The 17,694-nt window shown below is 45.7% G+C and overlaps 1 protein-coding gene across 14 annotated transcripts in view; it reads right to left on the bottom strand.

Moving 5' to 3' along the window:
• Positions 1 to 17,694, bottom strand: part of TENM4 (teneurin transmembrane protein 4) — a 2,724,551-nt gene that overhangs the window by 41,458 nt on the left and 2,665,399 nt on the right. For 11 of the 14 annotated variants that reach the window (XM_074335694.2, XM_074335702.2, XM_074335700.2 and 8 more), the window contains 3 exons: positions 15,843 to 15,863; positions 7,673 to 7,905; positions 3,599 to 3,753 (listed from right to left, as the gene is read on the bottom strand). In XM_074335694.2, the coding sequence (XP_074191795.2) occupies positions 3,599 to 3,753; positions 7,673 to 7,905; positions 15,843 to 15,863 (409 nt within the window). The remainder of the gene's footprint in view (positions 1 to 3,598; positions 3,754 to 7,672; positions 7,906 to 15,842; positions 15,864 to 17,694) is intronic. The other 3 variants (XM_074335696.2, XM_074335704.2, XM_074335698.2) reach the window with 1 other exon arrangement.

Genomic DNA, 17,694 nt, shown 5'->3' with positions numbered 1-17,694 from the left:
CCCCTTTATCCGCCCCTTTTGCTAAGGGCCATTGTTAGGATGGGGCGGGCCCTTTCTCATTTCTTCCCAGCACTACCCTCCAACCCTGCTTCCTACCGTCTTCTCGTCCCCTCACCCCCAGCCTGGGTTCCTATGTCCTCACAGAACGAGGGAGCCTGAGGCACGGCAGAGCCACTGGCCAGGCTGCTGCCTTCACACTTCTCAGGGCTCTCCGGGGCACGGTGGGCACGGTGGCACAGCAGCAGCCTTCAGCTGCATCAGGAACAGTTTACTCTAAAGTGACGGGGGAATTTTCAGTTTCCTAAAACCCATTCCTTGTCAACACTAGCTGCTAAATATTTCATGCCCTCTGGTCCTGTGGCACCTTGGGGACCTGCTTGCCCAACTCTTTCTGCCTGTCACTATGATGAAACGATGGCTCCATGATGGGTGGATGGGGAGGGAGAAAAGCCAAGGGAGGGAGGGGGGCAGAACGAGGGGAAGGAAGGGAAGAGCAAGCACTTTCCTGCTCTCTCCTTTACGCCCACATGCACAAAGGCACCTGGGAGAGAAGGAGCAGGGCTTTAGGAGTCAGTCCTCGCTCTGTCACAGGGCCTGCGGGAGGTTCTAGACCACACCGAGTACCCAAGCTTCTCTGATTTCACCTCCCCATTAGTGATGACCATGCCAAGGCTTAATTTCCCATCATGGAGGTGGGGGGTGGGGGAGACTTTACCCTCTCTGTGGTTCCCCCAGCTCCCACGTTCTGTGGTCCTGAGGTGGAATGGGCCTCCCTCTCCCCTGTCTCCTGAGCATTCTGTGCCTCTACAAAAGCACTTTGAGCGGACTGCCTTGTTGCAGAGTTCTTTGCTTCAAAAAATGGATTGTCAAATGAATGAACAACTACATGACTGTGAATGTCATAGAAAGAGCAAGGGATTTGGGGCCTGGACACCTCACTTCCTGTCTCAGTTCCCCAAGGGCTACAGGTGTGATCTTACTCAAGTGAGTTAAACACTTCGAACTACTTTCCCCACAGGTAATAAATATTACATAAAGGATCAAATAAGACAATGTACAAGGCAGTTCTTTGTAAATTATAAAGGGAATGAATATTTACAGCCTATTGATAGCTGCCAGGCACTGTGCTACACGCAATTTATGTTACATGATTTGATTAAAAAGAAAAAAAATCATTTCTACATCCCTGATGGAGGCTAGCACAGGGCTCTGTATTTATAACCTTATTTTCTTTCACCAAGCCTCAGTGTCTTTACCTATAAAATGGGGTAGCTAAAATCTATGTGTTGGGATTATTGTGGCAGCTAACTAAGGAAAGTGAAGTAGCACTCATCTCTGTATCCCCATTTCTAACAGTGCTCAGCAAATAATAATTGCTCAGGAAGTCATTTTGGACCCTAAGTACAGAGTTGCCTGTTGCTACCTGTGTCTGTGGTGGTCACAGTCTGTTGAGCTGAGAATTAATGCCCTATTTTGAACAGGTAGCAACATCTGTTCCTTCTCTACTCTATGCCTCCTCGTTTCTCCTGGGTCCTGGTCGTCATCTCCTCCCAGAGGAGCTGGTCTGAGTTCCGTGCGTCTCCCCTTTGCACCCTTGCCTCTGAGCTGTGTTCTTAGCTCTCTGGCTTCCCTCCCTGCTCCCTATGGTATTGTACAGTAGCTGGGTGTTTGTAACAGAGGAAGCTCTGAGAACGAAAGCCAGTACTCTCTGCCCATATGTGTGTATAAAAATATATGCCTGTGTCTGGAGAGGTTGATAAAAAGAATTCCATGCTTAGATTTAGATAAAGGGAGTGAGGACCAGAGGCATAGAGATTTCTGTCCAGGATTTCTGAATCTAAGTGTGGGTTGCCCCCCTCCATTACACGCAGTTGTCTTCCAAGCCTTTGCTCTGGCTGCGTCCCGGTACCTCTATCTAAAGTTAAACAATTTTCCAATGTGTGGATTAAAAATTTTCAGCACCCGGCACTGGCTGGTGGAGGACCCATTTTGAGAATTGAAAATACTTGTACGCACATCCTTAGGCCGTGGCAGCTTCCTGACGGGTAATTCAAGCTTGCTCACAGACTGGAGAGGAAAACTCTCGAGCCAGCAAAGGGAAGCCTGCCAAACTGGAAACACAAGTGGCAGAGAACAGATTCCATTCTGGAGCGTGACAATCACATTAGTTGGTGCAGAGGGAAATCACACAGCATCCGACAGGGATGTGACATGGGTGCTGGGACTGCCAGCAGCAGCCACCGGGCTCTGGGGCAGGGGCTCTGTGACACATTCGGTAACAAAGGTAGACGTGACCAGTGAGACCCCATCCTGCCAAGCACCAGTCAGCAGGTCCACGGTCAGTGGGAAAGCGCCTATGTGTGGGCTCCCCTAGAAGTGAGGGGGTTTAAAAAGTTAAGCGTGGCTATTGCTGACACCAATTTGCAATGGAACATAACTCAAGCCTCCTTAATGTCCTTGGTTTTCCTAATGATGGCAAGATAGATGTTCACTGATTTAGTGCTGGCCAGGCCCTGCCAAAGGATCTATCAATAAAGGACATATCCCTTGCCAAGTCATTGCAGGACAAGCTAAGGCCATGCTGAATAGCCAGTCACTTGTGTCTTTCTCTGGGCTACATTAGGGTCCTAATGTCCACCTGCGAAGGTCCAAAGCCTCTGGCATGGGATGGTAAGGTCCTTCACCAACTGGCCCCAAATCATGCTTTCAACTCCTGCTACTACTTCCTTCCAAGAAATCTATGCTCAGGCATTCAATTTTCCAGTGTTCCTTGAAGGTACCAGACCAGTGAACATCTTTGTACCTTTGCGCATGCTGTCCCCTTTGTGTGAAATGTCTCCATTCAGCCTTGTTGCCCAGCAAACCCTTGTTCAACCTTCCGCACCTGGCACAAACGTCACTTCCTTTTAGAAAGTGGGCACGAAAACTTCTGTTTATTGACCATCTCTGAAAGGCCAAGCAGTGCTAGGACACTTGCATGCGTTGTTTCATGTATTCTTAAAGCAATCCTGCCGATGTAACATGATTTCCATTTTACAGATGTGAAAAATGAGGCTCAAAGGACCTCAGAAACTTGTCTAAACTTACTCAGCTAGTAAGTGGCAAAGCCATGATTTAATCAATCAGTCAATCAATTAATTAATCACCAAATCATGGTTGTGCTCCTACTGTGTTCTAGGCACTTTGGTTACAGTAGAGGAAAAGAGAGACAGAATTGCTATCCTCACGTAGCTTACAGTCTAGAAGTAGAATGAGGTACAAATACCTGTGTTCCCAAAGAGAAGTCAGATGGCGATGGATTAAAATTCACACTGTGTGAATTTCTGCTGCCTTTGAGGCTTCCTGAGGCAGATTTCTTCTCTGTCCCCCAGCCCCCCTCTGTCACCCACTTGTCACCACTGCTGGTGAACTCTGAGAGCACAGAGCTATGCCCTACTCATCTCTGTGTCCTGAGCGTTCTTCACAGGCCCAGCACCAAGAGTGTGCTCTGAGAAGTCTTGTGCAGAGTAAAGAGGAAAGGCCAGCGGGCTGGCTGGGTGCCAGGTGAGAGGACGAGTCTCCAGACCCAGGGCTCTGGCAGACGAAGCTTTCTCCTTACCTGAGAAATATCCATGACAGAATCACAGCTGAGGGGCCGGGCCGAGGTAAGATCATTGGAACCCAGCAGGGTGGAGATGACCCCATTCTGATCAATGCGTCTGATCATGGTACCATCCACGAAGTAAATCAGCCCGGACTTGTCCACTGTGATGCCTAAGGCAGAGAGTTCATTGTTAAAGGTGGTGACAACCCACATACTCGTGGAGGCTTGCGGGTTGACAGAACACGTCCTCTCTGTGATTTGATTAGATCTTTGGCACTACATTTAGTCCCTTTCTAACGACAAGGAGATAGATGCCTAGCGGTGTGGAGTGACTTACACAAAGCAGGGAGAACTCGAATCCAGGTCTTCAGATTCTCCATGGCTCTGGTTCTCCCACCTTGCTGCTGCTGGAGATTTTTACCCATCACCTTTGCCATCTACTAAAACTGGATTCTTAACTTCTGGGGGTTCGCTAGGCATGAGAGGAAGCGGTAAGGAATATCTTTTTCAATATCAAAACTGTGAATTATTTAAATTTACCTACTGCTGAAAACCTGTAATTATACTAATCAAATCCCCTTTTTGGTAACAATTTTTCTTTTCTTCGAAGATAATCACTCTTCATGTTTTCTATTGTGTTACTATTTTGGTTTCATTGGTCATTATAGAAGTATAGAGCCTAAAAAAAACAATCCTTTGGATCTGTGTAGGGACTACTGGTAAATTTCATTTCTAAAAAAAGGCACACGGAAGAGAGGCGTCAGAATTAGTATTTACATCACCCATTCCATTCGCGAGACTGTCCCACCCCTTGACTTTCTCCCTGACCAGCTGTGTGGCCTTGGGCAAGTCACTGGATATCTCTGCATGTGTTTTCTCAGCCGTTACATGAAGGGGTTGTTCCAAATCTGTATTTCTCAGTCTTGGATGGATGTGAGAATCACCTGGGAGCTTGCTAAAAATGCACCCTCCAGGTAGCTATTTCAAACACATCACAAGTGGAGATGGAGCATCTATCTATCTATCTATCTATCTATCTATCTATCTATCTATCTATCTATCTATCTATCAATCAATCTATCTATCAGTCTATCTATCTATCTATCTATCTATCTATCTATCTATCTATCTATCTATCTATCTATCTATCTATCTATCTATCTATCTAATCTGTATTTCTGACAAGTGCCTTGGGTGGTGATAATACCAAGCAAAGTTTGAGAACCACTCTAGTAAATCAGGATTTCTTCACCAGTGATGTGTATCAGAATTACCTGAAGAGTTTTGTTTTCAACAGCTACCTGCCTGGCCTCTCTCCTGGAAACACTAGTTCAGAGTGTTGGCTGGGACTGGGACCAAGGCACATATTAGAAATGCTCCCCAGTGATACTGACTGCCGCCCTGGGTCCAGAATCCCAAGAGTTAGACATACCGCCACCAAACCAAACCAAGGACTGCTCAGGGATGCTGGCGCTGAGCCATAGATGACACGTGCCTCCAAGGAGCACCCTGCCTGGTGGGGAGGCACTGCAGTGAGTTGGTGTCATGGGGAGTGCCCCAGGGACTGGCAGAAGCCAGAGGGTTCATGACAAAATAAAGAAGATTCTGGCTGGTTTTATTCCCTTCAGTTTACTCTGGGGAAGGAACTGAACGAAGGGGTCAGAAAAAGCTGTTCAGAGGTAGAGACACTTGAAACATAAGCTTCCCAGGTATATAACGTTAGGCAAGTCACTTCCCTTCCAAGTCTCCGTTTCCTCATCAATAAAATGGAAATAACATGACTTGTAGCAGTTAGCCCACAGTAATTTAGTGACTTACACGTACTGTGTGGGTGGCAAGGCCCTGGCTCTGGGGACCCATGTATCTAGGATTGGCCAGAAGGGTGGTTTAAGACACCCAAGGGCCTGTGAGGGATGAAAACCCACTGGGCCAGTAGTCCCTACTGCCCCCTCCACATGCTGTTCAGGGCTGGAGAGCGATTTCATGCAGAGGACCAGGTAGCCTCCAGGCGGGGAAGCCTTTCTTCGGTCCCTGCCTAGAATGTAAGTAAACTAGTTACATTCCTTAAGGACCAAGACAGGAGTCTTCCTGTCTGCCTGGCTATGCTGTCTTTCTCTTCCATTTGCGAGGACTGATGAGTGTTCCATGAACAATCTGGTTTCTTGTTTACAAAGTTGGCTGCACAGGCTAATAGAAATGATCTGTCCCCTGATTAATTACTTCAGTTTTTTCCTCTCCTTTTGTTGTGCTAAATAGATGAACATCTTTTCTCCTCCCTGCTGCAGAGGGTCTGCATATTGTGGCATCCCTGTCACTTCTATCTGCGGTAATTACAGGCTTTTGGGCAAGTTTCACTGCACTATATATGCGTGAGTGTGTGTGTGTGTGTGTGTGTGTGTGTGTGTGTGTGCACGTGCGCACGTGTGCATGAGGAGACGGTGGAAAACACACATGTGTGTAGAGCAACTGAGAAAGACCTGGAGAGAGTAAAAATTATCGGAAAAAACAGTGTCAATTCTAGGAGAGTAGAATGTTGTTAATCCTAGGAGAGGAGAATGTTGCAACTGAAAGCGATCTCAGGGATCATGTAGCCTAATCTACTCATTTACCAGTGGGAAAACTGAGGCCCAGAGGAGGAGGTCACAAAGCCAGAGAGTGGCAGAGCAAAACCATAATGCAGGGTCCCTAAATGCAAGCTCAGTGTTCTCGCTACTCCAGGTTACACTCTCAGTATTAGGAAATCATAATTAGGAGGGAGATTAACCATAGATGTCACGATATTTACCTCACAGAGTTACTATCTGACCACTCTAGATATGTGGTAGAGACATATGATATAATACAATATAATGTAACAGCCATAATAGAAATCACTCCATGGGATGTTTATCATGTGCCTGGCACCATTGTACTAAGCATTTACATTCTTGATAATATTTAATGTGTACCACAATTGTACACTATATCTCTTTATCATAGATGAGGGAAATAAGGCTCAGAGAGGTTAAGCAACTCACTCCAAGTCACACAGCTATTAAGTGGCAATGTCTGAATTTGAATACAGGTCTGCCTGATTTCACTAGTGTCTAACTGCTTTGATTTGAAACCAGGCCCTGAAATCTGGCACTATTTAATAATATAATCACTCATGTCATTTTTATAGGGTGCCACATGAAGCATATTAATTTTGATCCTCAGAATGAAGCTAGGAGGTGGACACAGAAGGTATTACTTCTATTTCATTAATGAGGACGCTGAGGCTTAGACACTATACGTAACGGGCTTTAGGGTGAATGATGGATATTCATTAATGATGGCTGCTCCTCCAAAAAGCCCTCCTAGTCTTCTAGACACAGGGGCTTCTCTCAGTTTTGGACTTGCATGCACAGTTCTTTCTCCTTGCATCTCAGGAAGTACTTTTCCTTCTCTCCCATATCAGAGTGATTCACGTTCCAATTTTATTTTTCTGCTACAGTGCACTTATCTATGCAACCAGAGTGCACTGCATACTCGGTAAGTACTTGATGAATAAGTGAGTGAAAAATTGTGATTATGGGTATGAAGAGGCCCAATTTTTTACAGGACTCAAAATTGAAACAGCCAACCCACCCTAGAGCATAGGAACATGTGCAGAGAGGACAGACTGCAATGATTTTATAAAACAATAACGTGACAGAGCATAAATTCCCAACAGTAGAGGATTGATATATAAAATGACGGGCTGTCCACTTGATAGAATACTATACAGCCATTAAAAACGAGTACAGAGAAAACTAATGACATGGAGACCTGTCCATGATTTATCGGTTAAGAAAAAAGTAGGTTACTAACAGAGTTTGTGTAAGGTGATCTCATTTTGTTTGTTTTTGGTGAGCCTTACATGCACACAAACAGAAAAAAAGACGAGTAGGAAAGACAGGAAATGTTCACTGGGAATATTTCCGGCAGGTGGGATGATGACAATTTTAATTCCCCTTTGTAGAGCTCTTGGTAATTTCCAAAAATTTTTGCAATGATAATGTATTTCTTTTGGAAATGAAAAACACCCCAATAAATGTTACTGAAAGTGTTTCAAATGAAAGGCCTTACCCCTGGGGTTGGTAAGTGTGGCTTCTGTGGCTTTCCCACCGTCCCCACAGCGAGTGTCATCGAAGGGGAGGCACTGGTCACCTGTCCCCGCGACCACCTCAGAGTTCTTGACAAGGTCTTTCACCACCACGGTGGATTTGATCTTAAAGACCCGCCGGCTGTTGGTGTCCGAGAGGAAGATGGCCCCACTCATAGGGTCTGCAGCCAGGTAGTATTTATGTGCTGGACTGTGGCTGAAAAACAAGGACATGCCAGTTGGTGAGCATTTTCTTTTTTCCTATCAGGTAGCCAGAGATGCACCACTTAAATCCAAGCAAAAATGTCTTATGGGAATGATGTCTTCATTTTGGGTGATAATTCACCAATATTTCTGATCCCAGGGGTTGGTCTAACTCTGCCTCCCGCCCAACTATTAATGCCAGTGATGGTGACGCCCCGCCCAGGGCCACGCCCATATCAGGTGCTTAACACGTTTTCCTAAAAGGATTACCAGTGGGGCTTACCCTAGGTGGCCTGCAAATCCACGCCAGAAACATGAAAGGGCTTGACTTTAAAAAACGCTCTAAGAGTCTGACACACAAGCTCTTCTCCCCCAGACTTTTGACAGCAGCCACAGGCCTTCTTGGGACTGACTGATAGGACCCTGGCCACGTCTGACTCCCAGGGAGCACCAACACGGTCTTCACTTGACACACATGTTATACTTCTCAGGAGCCAGTCATCTCCCGCTTGCCGTCAGATACAAACGCATTGCAGGTTAATTTGTGTTTTGCATCAACGTCCCAGGAAAAATAAACCAAACCCCGGAGGAGTGCTGATGATGGTTCTGCTTTTGGAAAACAGTCATAAAGACAAGGCTATGCTAACAGAGGAAAGTGAAGTCAGACCATGATTGCACAGCGGCATTACCGAGACAGGACACTGCCGCTACGCACAGGGTAGGAAAACTGCACAGGCTTTGGAATCACATCAGTCTGGGTTCTAAGTCTAGCTCTGTCATTTCCAGGTTCTGAAACTCGAGCAGATTACCTGGCCTCCTGAGCTTCAAGTTCTCTTCATCTGCAGAAGGGGGATGTTAACAGCTACCTGGTCGGTGTATTGGGATATCACGTAAAATCACAGATGACAAATATTTAACGTCATGTATGGCACCTCATAGGTACTTAATACCGTGTTTCCCCGAAAATAAGACCTGGCCAGATAATCAGCTCTAATGCATCTTTTGGAGCAAAAATTAATATAAGACCCAGTATTACATTATTATATCATATTATATTATACCCAATCTTATAGTAAAATAAGACCGGATGTAGTGTAGTGTTGTGTTGTGTTGTGTTGTGTTGTGTTGTGTTGTGTTGTATTGTATTGTATCATACCCGGTCTTATAGTAAAATAAGACTGGGGTCTTATATTAATTTTTGCTCCAAAAGACGCATTACAGCTAATTGTCCAGCCGGGTCTGATTTTCAGGGAAACACAGTAATCTTAACTATTTTACTTACTAGTCATCATGTATGTTTTCGCACTTGGAGGGGATACACAGTAGGACTTTTGCTATCATGGTACTGATTTACCATTTCTTCCAACTCACGGCCATTGGAATAGGACTCACAACTCCTGGGGAGCTGTTTTCTGCTCCTGTGCAAGGCCTGATTATCCACGGGCCCTCAGACTGCATCTCAGTACTGAGCCCCTTCCAAGTCTTGGGAGCGTCTCCTGACAAACAGGAATCTCTCTGTTCAGGCTGGATGGCCTGGCTATTTTCACTGCACGGTGGGACACACTGTACCAGGGGATTCAGGGGGCAGAATGAGCCACGCCTAGAGCACCAGCCAAGTAGGGGTACTGTATATCCCTTCAGGACGCAAGTCATAGGATCAGAAAAGTCTAGAAAGAAGCTATTTTGCATTTTATCAGGCATGTAAGTTTTGGGTCCTTTTACAAAACACATTTTTACAGATTGGTGTTTTTGTTTGAATTGCATATGAAGACTGGGGCACTTTAATCTTTTCAGCGTCAAGATCTCTGAAGGTATTTATCTAGCCCTGACTGTCCGTCATCACAACCATCCATCGCTTGGAACAGTGTCTTGGGAACTGGCTGCTACCAACAGGGTCTCCAGACCCAAGGCTTTCCTTGGTTTCCTCTCCCCAAATTTGATGAAGATGACATGATTTTCTTCAACTGCCCTGCCTCAAACAGAGGGGAGGTCTCTCTGCCTGCAGCTTGGATGCTCCCTAAGCCATTCTTCCCTGACCTACCCCAAAGACCAGGACTGCCCATTTCTTACAGGCTAAGTTCAGGCTCCCCAGCCTAGCAGCACACAGGGCCCTTTGTGCTCTGCTGTTGCTACATCTTCCCAGCCTCCTTCCAGCCACTTGCTCACAGCAGCCCTGCACTCCAGCAACACTATGTGTCCCTCAGCGGGCCTTTGTGCATCTTTGTACCTGCTGTTCCCGCTCTGTGGGATGTCCGTCCCCCTCTCCTATGCAGCCTGCTGAACTCACTCTTCAGTGGTCAGTTCAAATGGTACCTTTTCTGGCCAAACCTTCCCCAACCTTACTTCTCTGTGCACTGAGATTCGTATCCGTTCACATCTGGATTACAGGACACTTAACATGATGCTGTAGCTTTATATTCAGGTGCCTGCCTCCCACATCCTACAGTCAGTACTTGAAGGGAAGAGACAGGATTTTGTTCAATTTTGTAATTTCCAGTGTTCAGTTTGGTGCCTTCTAGCTCAAAGCAGCTGCTTGCTTTCAGAGGATGGCATCTCCATTTTGTTTTTGTTCATTTAAGTGGCATTTTCAATCAAATTACTGAGCTTTTCTTTTACTTCTCTTTTGGGGGTGGTGGTAACAGCGGAGCTGTCCTGTTTATCTTGAAACGTCCCCTGTGACTTACCCTATAATGTGGCACAGATTTAATCTTTCCAGGTGACACTGATTCTGGCTAGATGAAATGCAGTGACCTCAGATCCTTCTCTGCAACGCTAGAGCAGCCTTGATCTTTCTGCTTTCCTGATGACCGCTATGAGGTGGGGGTGATTATGTCACTTCTTTGTGTATCACTCAAGATAAACTGGTGCTATCCACCTTGGCAGAGAAAGGGGTCCCTGAGGGAATATGATGAGGGGCCCTGTCCACTTAGATTAGCCCCCTGAGTTTCTGGCTCATGTCTTCCTGCACTGCCCCAGAGAAGTGCCACTCATGTGGAGCTTCTCAGATCAGTGAATTCCAGAAAAGGGTGGTATTGCCAGGATGGTTCCTGAGTCTGTAAATGCTGTGGCCCCATCTTTTGTGCCCAAGGATAAATTTGAAGTCTGGCAGCTTAGAAGTTGTGGGTTCTAATTTGGGCAAGTCACCAAAATCGTTCAAACTGTTGGTCCCTTAGCTGTCAAATGATTAAGTCCCTGCTCTGCTTTGCTCACAGGCTTGTCATTAGGATCAAATGAAATTATACATCGCAACAGCCCTTTCCAGTTGGCAGAGCTCTTGGACTGTCTTCAACTCACTTCTTTCTCATGCCACCTGCACTGGGAACAGCACCTGGCCCTCTGCTGGGAGCAGTGCCACCAGCCCTTGGAGAACAGCTGCAGACACGACTGTCACTGTTAAAAAAGCATCTGCTGCCACCTCTGGGTGCCTATTCCATTCCGGATGCTGTGCTAGTGTTTTACATGCATAACCTCACCTTCCTCAAAACCACCATATAAGGCAGGTCCTTAAGTGACTTGACCAGGGCCAGAAACTGCTAAGTGATAGGATGGATTTCCAGCTCCAATCTGCTGGACTCCAAAGTCTGTGTTCTTCCTACTTCTCCACACTGCTTCTCAGGGTCTAGAAAGCTCCACTCCCCTTATTCATCGGAAAGTACCTGCTCACCTCCTGAAATTCACCTCAAGCATTACCCCATCTACAGTGCCATTCCTGGATTCCTGGGCCCCCCTTACCCCACTGGTTCAATTGGCCACTTCCTTGCTGTGTTCTCACTGGATCTTAAGCAGACTGTACTTTTAGTACCTCTAGCACCTTAAGACACTTTTTTGTTTAGTGGTCTGTCTCCTCCGTGACATCTTGAAATCCTCAAGGGCAGGGACGGGCTTCGTGTCCCTGTCACTTAGACCTGGGCTGGTGCAGAGGAAGTGCTCCAGAAAGGTCTGCTGAATTTAGGAATCAGTGAGTGAATGACCATCTGCCTCCCTGGGAGTGTACACAGGAAATACCCACTGCTAAGAGTCTTAGTGTGATGTTTCTCAAACATGGCTCCACATCAGATTCACCTGGAAAGTTAAAAAAAAAACACACACACAAAAAAACACCCTTACCCATAATATCTTAAGGGTCTGGGCATCTGTACCTTTAAGATCTCTCCAGGTGACTCTGAGGCTCAGCCAGATTTGGAAACCATATCTTTAGGTCAGTGCTTTTCAAACTTTAATATGCTTATAAATCACCTGGAAATTTTGTTAAAATGCAGATTTCAGTTCAGCAGTTCTGGGGTGCTGCTGCCTGAGTCTGCATTTCTAACAAGTTCTCAGAGGATGCTTGCCTGCGCTTTGAGTAGCAAGGCCTTACAATACTCTGTCAACCCTAAATGCATGAGATGGAAGATGGCCTAGGGCTGGGACCCCAGGATGAGGCTGATTCTACTCTGATCCTGAGCAGGGCTGCCCACAGACTAAGATCACAGTTCTGTTCCCAGATTCTGCCACAGGACCCACATTCATTCTCTTCCCCTTCCTTAAACATAACCTTGGCTATGTAAAATCTTAGGGACTATAAGGGTATATCGTTCCTGAAGCTAATGAGCTAAGTCAAGCCTCACTCTGCCCCCTTTCTCGATGGTGTAGGGAATTTCCTAGTAGGAGCTGTGAGCCCAGGAGTCTTTGCGATGAAAGGCGATCTATTCCCTGCTTCTGAGTGAGAATTCTCCCTTTGTCTCAGAGTAAGGTCTGCCTTGTGCAAAAGAGCATCCTTTGACCATGTCTAGAGGCAGCCCTGGCAGAACCTGATTCACAGGTTCTTGGAACCAGTGGGGAGAACTTGAGTACTAGAGCCACACCGACAGGGTTTCAAATACCAGTTCTACCACCCACTTGGAAGGCGACTTTGGGCAAATCACTTCATTGCTCAGAGCCTCAGTTTTTCATCTGAGAAATGGGGATAATCACATTGACTTCAAGTGGGTATTTTGAGGACAAAATTGTACAAAGAACGTTAATCTCTGAGCATAACCTGTTTCATTAAAAAATAAAAATGCCCAATTAGTGGTAGCTGAATATTTATGTTACTACATAGCGGAAAAGCCAAGCATGGCAGAGTTAATATTGTCCCGTCCAACCTATTTCCTGGGGGCAGTTCAGGGCTCTGTTAGAGTTAACATAATACCATGTTTCCCCGAAAATAAGACCTAGACGGACCATCAGCTCTAATGCATCTTTTGGAGCAAAAATTAATATAAGGCCCGGTCTTATTTTACTATAATTTTGCCCTAAATAACTTACTATATTTTGCTCCAAAAGACGCATTAGAGCTGATAGTCCACCTAGGTCTTATTTTCGGGGAAACACGGTATGTATAGCTGGGATTGATGGAGACTTGAGTTGAAATGTACTTCTGAACAATAGGCTTCAAACATTCCTCCACGACCCTAGGGAAGAGACCTGGGAAGAGATGAGGATCTTTGTTTCCTGAGGGGTCTGCAGAGGAAGATGCTGAAAGGACTAGGGGTCCCCGGACTGAGCATGCCCAGCATGGTGGCCTGGCACTGAGGGTGAAAAGGCCAAAGGCAGAGATGAGATGGCCCTGGGGAGCACACACGCAGGCTAAGGGCACCAGCCTGAGCCAAAGGCTATTCCTGGGAATAGCTGAGACAGTAAGTGCTAATGAAGACAAATTTTCAGAATTTCTTTATCCATTTATGACATTTACAGACAGAAGAAGGGATTTGCCAATATCCAGGTGCGTGTTAAAACCAGAGCTGGAAACCAGGCCTTCTCACTCCGGATTGAATTTAGAAAACCTAAATGCAGAAAAAAATTCCTTTTTTCCTTCCTGCCTCGGTTCATTTTAGAAATATTAATAGTTTTTAGCACCTGAGAAAACAATGACTTGAGAGAGGGCAGGAAACAGGTTTTGAAATCATACTACGGATACGTCAAAAGATCACTAAACATCAGAAAGAAAAGGCACCAAAACCACAACTCTCTCAATTTACAAATGATGATATTAAAAACCAGAAACGCTAGTTGACCAGCCTAGGGTCACATGATGAACGCAGAGCAAAGCTGGACAAGCACCCTGGCCTCCGGACCCTTCCCAGCTAGGTCCCCCTGACGGTGTCTCAGACGGTTACTCCCACTGATGGAAGGTTTCAATGTTAAATGCTAGGTTTTCACCCATGATCTTCTTAGGAAATGTACTTCTGTGTTTTCTATAAAACTGAACTTGAGGGCACATATCAATGCATAGTTCAGTATCACCCATATAAAGCTCCTGAAAATCTCTCTTAGATTTTAGTATTAGGAAAAAATATTCCTCCTATGAGAAGTAGACATATTTTCCCATTTCTGATAATGCAAACCATGAAAATAACTATGCTTCCCTGTTTAGTCTGACTGCCAGGAAGTTCAGAGTCTGAGTTGATGTATGATCACATATATGTATTTCCACCATTTTTGTTCCCAAATTCTATTTAGTTTACTTTAATGCATGTGTCTTTGGTTGTAAGGCGATTGGATTCTTTTTTGGGAAAGATGGAGACATCATCATCATATAATTATTATTATGATAATTTATTATTATTAGTAGTAGTAGTATTACTACTACCACCACCATCACCACCACCACCACCACCACCACCATTTCTGGAGCTTCTTTCTGTGCCTGGCACAATGCTAGATACTTTGCAAACATCCTCTGTAAATCTTCTAACAACCTCCAAGGCAGATTTTATTAACCTCAAGTTAGAAACTAAAGCTTGGAGAGATGAAGCCATTTTTTTGCGGTCACACAGTTGGGAGCTTCAGTTTTCTCATCTGTAAATTAGATGTATCATGAGTACCTCCTTCACAGGGTAGTTTGGGGATGAGCTGTCATCATCCATGTAAATCACTTAATCCCTCTCAGCTATGCACTAAATGCTCTGTACATGTTAACTATTATTATGCTCTTAAAGTAATATATCCAAGAGCGTATGATTTTACATGAATACTGTATCTAATTATATAGAGATGGATATTATCATTATTGGATTTGGGGTCTGTCTGCCTCTTTCTACCATCCTAAGACTTTATTTTATGCCAACTACCCTCCACCCTATCTGCCGCTTTGATCTGAGTCATATGTGTGTCACAGAGAGCACTTCTGTAACAGTACAAGCCATAGCGCCATCTGCCCATGGTGACTTTCAAGTCACCCAAATGTGTGTGATGCTGGGGGACTCTGAGGTGACTATTACCCAGGAGTCAGATGAGTGCCACCATGACAGGTGACGATGACAGGCAGACATCTCTCCTCGTGTGACTGACGAGGCCCACTTCTGCCTGCGGCAGTGCCATGGCGAGCCTCCATGACAAATCTATTATGTGACAGAGTTCCTATTTGGGGATTGCTCTCTTTGGGTGGTCTGTAGCGTCTGGAAATCCTCTCCCACATTTTCTTTGCTGGCAAACGATCTGGAGGGGTCACCTGGCATCCCAGCCACCAAAGCTGAGGCACCGGGAATGCCCAAAGAAGTGCAAATCGAAAACCTGTCTTCTTCTAGGTTCTTGGCCTGATCAAGATACTCTCAGGACTTCCTACTATGACCATCAAAGTCACTCAACACAGGTAGGATGATGTCCTCATTTATCCTAAGGATAAGCAGATCGCAGTGTTCAAATTACTGTGCCAACGTTAATTTCCCCCCCCACTACTTCAGCCTGTCATTCCCACAGACTCCCAAAGTAACTGCTGTGCTTTGCTAGAAATGAAAGGAGTTCAGGTTCTCGTCACCCGCACCCGCCATTATTAACGACTTCCTCTCATTGTAACCGATTACTCCCAATCAGTTCCAACCACACAGGATTCATTTGCCATTGAGCCATCTTAAATTGACACATGCGTCTTACCATACAACATGCAACAAGGCAGAGGAGAGACAGGAAATTCTCCACTGGTTGGCTTACCTATGTCTGAAATCTTTATTTCTGACAGAAGACAGGAGAGCAGGGAATAGAAGAAAGAATGAGGTGTTAGCAGCAGGGTTAGAAGCATTATTAGCAGCCTGAAAACTTGACAGCAATGGTACTGTACAGCGCTCTAATAAATAAAGACTTAGCAGCTATGACACTGATATATTTTATATTGGATATTGCTTGTCAGTGAGCTCACTTACAAGCAGCTACGTATCACAGAAGAGGCAGGGTTTCACCTGCACCACTACTGCTGACTTCGGGGAAGAGGATGAGGCTGACCCACGCTGCTGCTTTCACCAGGGCTAAAGACAGAGGTTAGAACAGTCGACTCCCTCCTCCTCACCACCCCCCCGCGACTCCCAGACAGAGACACATTCCCAGAGAATACATGCTCTCTGTATGTTTCTGTGTGCACGTTGCCCTGCATAGAGTTATCAAAACTTGCGTAGCCCACCATGATCCTCTTCTAATAGAATCCAGAATTGGAGATATACTATGATTAGAGGTGCGAGGTAACAGAGAAACAGCCCTGGGAAAAAGACTGGAAGAAAATATAGCAAGATGATCATATACTGGTAAATTTATTTTTCTTCCCAAATTTCATTAACTTCTCCATTCCCTACCCACTGTCTTCTATGATCTCCCCAAAATGGTGGGAGGGAGACATGGAAAATGAGATCTCTTATTTAAAAGATGTGAAAATGGAGGCCCAGAGAGGGTAACTGTCTTGCCCAAAGTTGTACTGCTTCTCTGCTAAGGTGGGCTGACCCCCCGATCCATGGTTTTTCCATCGCAGTGTAGGAGATGGAAAGACAATATGAGCAGTTGACGGAAACAAATATACTCAAGGGTTCCTTCTTCCTTGACAGATGTCTATGTCAGTCAAACTCATAAAAGAGAGAAGAAAGCCCAGAATAACCCATCAGTCTCTGGTTCTCGTTTAGCCTATCGGATTTCCTGTGAGTCCACAGAATGTGAACTGCTAATTGTTTTCATGGCCAAAGACCTCCTTCGCTTGTCCCTGTGCGTGAGGGCAAATACTAACCCTCTCTTCTCGAGGGCTGTGATGGCCGTTGGGCGGCCAGCAAGCCTTCCCGTCCCTGCACTTGTGCACCGCAGAGGGAGATTCTCAGCTGGCGCTTCCCTCCAGGGAATAAGTTAAAGTATTAAGCCAAAGTCACCCTCATTGGGCCAGGTGACAATTCTTTGGGGAGGCCATACTGCATGATGGCTTTCTGGTTTTGGGTCCACCATCCTAGAAGCTTGACTTTGGGCAGGTTCTTTAAATGACCCGACTCTCTTTTCTCTTGTTTGTCAAGGGCAATTGTAATAATTATCTCGTTGAACTCTTATACTGGGTAAACAGTAGGGGCCTCACAAAAGAGTTTCCATTTCCCCTGGCCACTTTGAAGAAGGGCTTTCCAGCTCAAGGGCCTGTCCTTCTCACATGGACCCCAGCCCAGGGGAAAGCAGTCGTGAAGAACGTGGTGTAATTTCTCCTGAAAGGGAGAGCGGGGCTGCACTGTCTCTAACCACAGCTTCTCTGTAACCCAAGAACTCACCCTGTGACAGTGTTGTGGTTCTAAAACGATCTGGTTTAGGGAGGCATAGAGGAAATCCAACACATCAGGCCCTTCCCCGAGCTGTAAGTGTGGCTGTGCTCCATCACTCACAGTCAGGATTGGGGAAAGAAGAGGCTGCCTCGGTTGGCTCTGGAGCACCTTGGGAGCAGAGAGGCACGGCCTGATTTTAGCCTATGGGCCTTATCTCAGTATCGGGCAGCTGAGAACTGCTCCTCACTCTGATGAGCGGTCACTAACAGGGCCAAACTTGGAAACACTGG

The sequence above is a fragment of the Rhinolophus sinicus genome, chromosome 14 (assembly GCF_057876585.1).
Source record: "Rhinolophus sinicus isolate RSI-liver-muscle chromosome 14, RSI-T2T, whole genome shotgun sequence".
Lineage (NCBI taxonomy): Eukaryota > Metazoa > Chordata > Mammalia > Chiroptera > Rhinolophidae > Rhinolophus > Rhinolophus sinicus.
The sequence above is the reverse complement of the archived record's forward strand: the minus strand, read 5'-3'. Positions and strand labels throughout refer to the sequence as shown.